The sequence below is a fragment of the Diaphorina citri genome, unplaced genomic scaffold, assembly GCF_000475195.1.
Source record: "Diaphorina citri unplaced genomic scaffold, Diaci psyllid genome assembly version 1.1 scaffold624, whole genome shotgun sequence".
In the NCBI taxonomy this organism is placed as follows: domain Eukaryota; kingdom Metazoa; phylum Arthropoda; class Insecta; order Hemiptera; family Psyllidae; genus Diaphorina; species Diaphorina citri.
Window position 1 is genome coordinate 51,337 of NW_007378057.1, and position 5,129 is coordinate 56,465.

Below are 5,129 nucleotides of genomic sequence, written 5' to 3' on the forward strand. Positions count from 1 at the left end.
TTGTCTGTAATGTGATTTCATTTCGGTACGTCCGGGACCACTGAAACACACTATGGATAGGAACGAACGTTAATAGACCAACTAAGAGTAATAAATGGTTATTTCCTACCGAAACCGCAGGATTCAAATTGGTTTGTTTCTATTCAGGGAGAGTTGAATTGAATAATGTAAATTGTAAGTGATGGCTTTAGAGATTCCTTGTGAAATTATTATGAAACTCTAGGTCCTATGACATTAGAAGAAACAGCACAGGGCCCATATGAGATCCCTGAGGGACACCAGAACATGCCAAGAAGGAATGAGACACTGAAGAACCTACACGAACCATACATAAACGATTTGACAGATAGCTTGAAAACCAGAGAAAAAGAGAGCCTGAAATACCATAACTGGAGAGTTTGTCGAGAAGAAGCCTATGATTAACACGATCAAATGCCTTTGTAAGATCTAAGTATACAGAGTCAACTTGGCTATTGGAAGAAATACTAGAAGAAATATAATTGATGTATTGAAGAAGATTGGAAGATACGGACCTCTTAGGCATGAATCCATGTTGATTAGAAATAACGAGACGAGTTAAATGGGGAAAGAGCTTCTGAAGAACGATAGATTCAAAGAGTTTCGGAATGGTAGAAAGGATTGAAATAGGACGATAGCTAGAGACGAAATTCTTAGGAGAGCCCTTCTTGGGGACAGGAGTCACATAAGAAAGTTTCCATGAAGAAGGGAAAACTCCTGAGCTCAAGGATTCATTGAAGAGGAACCATAAGGGACTAGCAAGTGCGTGTGCACAATATTTGAGAAAGATAGGTGGAATTCCGTCGGGACCCATGCCCTTATGAATATTGAGAGTCTTGAGTTCTTTCAATACATCAGAGTAAGAGATGGAGCAGGAAGAAATAGAGGTGGACAAAGAAAACTGAAAATCAGAAGAACAAAGAGGGACGTCGACGAATGCCGAAGAAAAATGCCTGGCAAAGAGATTAGCAGAAGAGAGAGGACATGACGATTCAATACCATCATGTTTCAAGACTTTAGGAAGACAGGTATTTCCTTGCAGGTTTCTATTATATTTCCAGAAGTAACGGGGATTTTCCTTGATACTATTTGTAACGGAGATGATGTAAGAAGAATAACAACGAGTAGCTGTAGCTTTGCATTGGGAACGAAGACGAGAAAAGTGGAAATAAAGGTAAGGATCGCGAGAAGACTTGTACAACCTATGAACAGACTTTTTTTCAATAATGAGAGATTTGAGACGAGAAGTATACCAAGGAGGGAAAGAATCACGTTTCAGATGAATTTTGGGAACGAAGACCTTAATAACATTGGAGATGAAGTCATTAAAAAGTGTGACATTATCTTCAACGTTAGGAGAACTTAAATAAGATGGCCAGTCAAAATTAAGAAGAAGGTTGTTAATAAAAGAATAAGGTGCTTTACGAAAGTTAAAACCAGAATACTCCTCACGTGGGATTAAATCAAGAAGAAGGGAGAACGAAATAAAACGAAATAAGAAGAGGAGGGTGATGAGGATCAATGGTTGAGAACTTAAATAAGATGGCCAGTCAAAATTAAGAAGAAGGTTGTTAATAAAAGAATAAGGTGCTTTACGAAAGTTAAAACCAGAATATTCCTCACGTGGGATTAAATCAAGAAGAAGAAGGGAGAACGAAATAAGAAGAGGAGGGTGATGAGGATCAATGGTAAGGAAAGAATCAGTTTCCTCAACTGTGCACTCATCTGATGAAGAAGAACAAATAACAAGATCGAGAAACCTACCAATGTGATTAGCAACGTGATTCAACTGATGAAAACTGAGAAAAGAAATCTGGTCCAATAGTATGTATCAGCACTTCAGCAGTATAACAAGATCGAGAAACCTACCAATGTGATTAGCAACGTGATTCAACTGATGAAAACTGAGAAAAGAAATCTGGTCCAATAGTATGTAACCACGCTCAGTTGGACTAGTTAAAGGAACATCAGTATCATTAGGCCAGGATAACTCAGGAAGATTATAGTCACCCACAATCAGGAAGGTATCGTCTGGGAAGAGAGAACGAAGACGCTCGACTTCATCAAAGTGAGAAGAAAAATATTCAGACGGGGAAGAGGGGGGAATATAGACACCACCAATGATAAAATTTCTTTTCACCTTACCTTCTGTATTAACAGAGAGACGTATAAAAGCCTGTTCATACCCATGTGAGTACTTGGAAATCAAAGAAGAAGTAAACGCATCCCTAACAGCCAAGAGAAGTCCTCCGCCACTAAGCTTGACAGATTTCTTGAGATCTCTATCGCACCTGTATACTGAGAAGTTGGTGAAACCTAATTCAGATGAGAAATAAGAAGAGGTTAGATTAGTTTCTGTAAAGATGAAAATATCATAGTCACTAAGGGGTAAAGTAATACGCGTAGTTTTCAGTTTACTGCGTAAACCACGCACATTTTGGTAAAAGATTGAAAAACCCTGAGAATTCCCACTGTTGGTGGAAGAGACTGAAAGCGTAGGGGGTGGGTTAGAAATATTGGGCTGACTAGAATGTGAAGAGAAATGACTAGAAGAAGAATTAGGTTGACTAGAATGAGTGAAAGAGCTTAACTGACTAGAATGAAAATCAACAAGCGTAATCAAGTTCCTCGTTTGGACTTTTTCTTGGTAAAATTTGATTTATATGAATTAGGGGTAGATCTAGAAGTTGGAACCAGAGCAGGAATCCTACCAACTGAGTCTTTTTCTTGGTAAAATTTGATTTATATGAATTAGGGGTAGATCTAGAAGTTGGAACCAGAGCAGGAATCCTACCAACTGAGTTTGGATTGGAGCACTGGGAGAAGTGGGACGTGCATGAGAACCTGAAATAGGAGAAGAGAGACGACGAAATGAAGACACTTTAGGAAGCACATTTTTAAATTTAGATTTAACAGTCTTTGACGATGGAGTAGGTGCTACGTTTAAAACAACAGAATCATTTAAATTTGGTGTGGTGAGGTCCTGTAAGAGATCATCGTTAACTTGAGAAATATTTACTAAATCAGTTAAAATATCATCAGGTTGACTAGAGTGACTAGAAAAAGTTGATTCAGGTACAATAATATTATGAGGTTGACTAGAGAAAGTTGAATCAAGTGAGACAGATAAGACAGCAGGAACATTGTTTTCCACCGGAGTGTTCGAAACCCCAGGATCAGAAGAAATAACGTCCCCTGGAGGGTTCGAACCTCGGGGCTCTGAGTTATACAGATGTATGATGGAGTCAACACGAGTATATTGGTTAATATCAACCAGAGGAACCGATCCCCCAAACTCAGAGAGAAACTGAAACAATTTCTGGGCCAGGAGTTTCTTGCCAGAACGATTCAAGTGAAGTCCATGTTGGGTAAAGTGTTGACGATGGAGAAACTTGGAATTGTCAAAGCTCAATAAGTTGTTCCTCTTGGCCTGGAACAGGATCCCACAGTTTGTATGAAAGATGTTGGTTGAATGGAAAGAAAGTTCATCATAGCGATAAGGAATGGTATTTAGAATGATGTTGGTTCTGCTGGAGAGGTGGATGAGTGAGTTGTAGGACAGGGCCTTGGCAGATGGGGAGTCCGGATCAAGTTCAGGAATGTCGTTGGTACCTCCCATGACAAACACGACATCATCCTGACACAAATCAGGACACATCCTGGGAACAGAGTCAGCGATGACTTTGAAGGAAGCACCAGGTTGTAAATGGGAGATGACTCGAGTACCAGAATTCCTGCCGATCAATGTTCTCAGATGACTGGAGATGTCCCTCCCCATGCTATCAGCGAAGATGAAGATTCTCTTGAATGTGAGTGAGGTAGCACGGGGGGTATGAGGGGACCTCAGAGGCGGACCAGAGACACTACACTGACAAGGACGATTCCTCTCATTCTGCAACAGACTCAAGGAACGAGTGAGGACCTCAATACTATTCAAAAGACGCTGGTTACTGTTCTCCAACTCATTAATCCTCTCCAGTAGAGATGCAGTATGGTCAAAATCAGAAGCAATGGGTATACTCAGATTGAAAATTTGTGACGAGTTATTGTTTACATGATTAGAAACAGATGGTGTGTTGATAGTATTACTCGATTTGTTGTTGTTGTTGTTGTTGTTGTTGTTGTTGTTGTTGGTGTTGTTGTTGGTGTTGTTGGTGTTGTTGTTGTTGTTGGTGTTGTTGGTGTTGTTGTTGTTGGTGTTTTTGTTGTTGTTGTTGTTGTTGTTGGTGTTGTTGTTGTTGTTGGTGTTGTTGTTGTTGTTATTGGTGTTTGTTGATAGTATTACTCGATGTAGTACGAGTCAAAGCATTCGTAGTATGCGTAAGATTACTCGTAGCATACCTACTACGTGTGAGAACTCTAGTACTCGGGTTAGAACCTAGGCTGCTAAGTTTACTCAGCTTGTTGGTGTTGTTGTTGTTGTTGTTGTTGTTGGTGTTGTTGTTGGTGTTGTTGGGTTGTTGTTGTTGTTGTTGGTGTTGTTGTTGGTGTTGTTGTTGGGAGAACACTAGTACTCGGGTTAGAACCTAGGCTGCTAAGTTTACTCAGCATTGTCGTGAACAAGGAAAAATGTTATTAAATTTAGAGTAGATTTGATTAGAATTGATTTGAGTTTAAATTTGATGAAATTATGATTAGACAGGTAGTTATGATCAAGTAACTTGAGTGATGAGAAATATTATTTGTATCAGGTAGAAATCACATTTTATATTATCGGCTTTAGGTTTATAAGATATATATTTGATTATGCTATATGTATAGATATACAGATTCACAGCCGGTTTAGTTACAAGGGGTAATAGAATTTTTTTTTAAACACAAATTAAAAAAACACCGTTTTAGGTATGGTTTTGGGGGGGTCTACTCTCATAACTTTTTCGATATCTCTAACCGTTTGGTGAAAACCGCCAAAAAGCGGTTATTTCCGCCTGTGGGCGGCGCCCAGTGCAACTTTTGCCGATTTTCAGATTTTTCCCTTTACTTACTCATCAAGACCTACCATCCTGCCAAATTTCAAGTTTCTACGACATCGGGAAGTGCCTAATCATTTTGATGAGTGAGTGAGTGAGTGAGTGAATGAGTAAAAAAATTGCGATTTTTGCGCCTCTATA

The 5,129-nt window shown here is 39.3% G+C and overlaps 1 protein-coding gene across 1 annotated transcript; it reads right to left on the bottom strand.

The window, feature by feature from the left end:
- Positions 1 to 1,556: 1,556 nt before the first annotated feature.
- LOC113468022 lies at positions 1,557 to 4,106 on the bottom strand. Its single transcript, XM_026824629.1, has 2 exons — positions 1,884 to 4,106; positions 1,557 to 1,778 (listed from the first exon to the last, which is right to left on the bottom strand). Exon 1 carries the CDS (start codon positions 3,794 to 3,796, stop codon positions 2,726 to 2,728), a length of 1,071 nt encoding a protein of 356 aa, XP_026680430.1. The 5' UTR covers positions 3,797 to 4,106; the 3' UTR covers positions 1,557 to 1,778; positions 1,884 to 2,725.
- Positions 4,107 to 5,129: the final 1,023 nt, after the last annotated feature.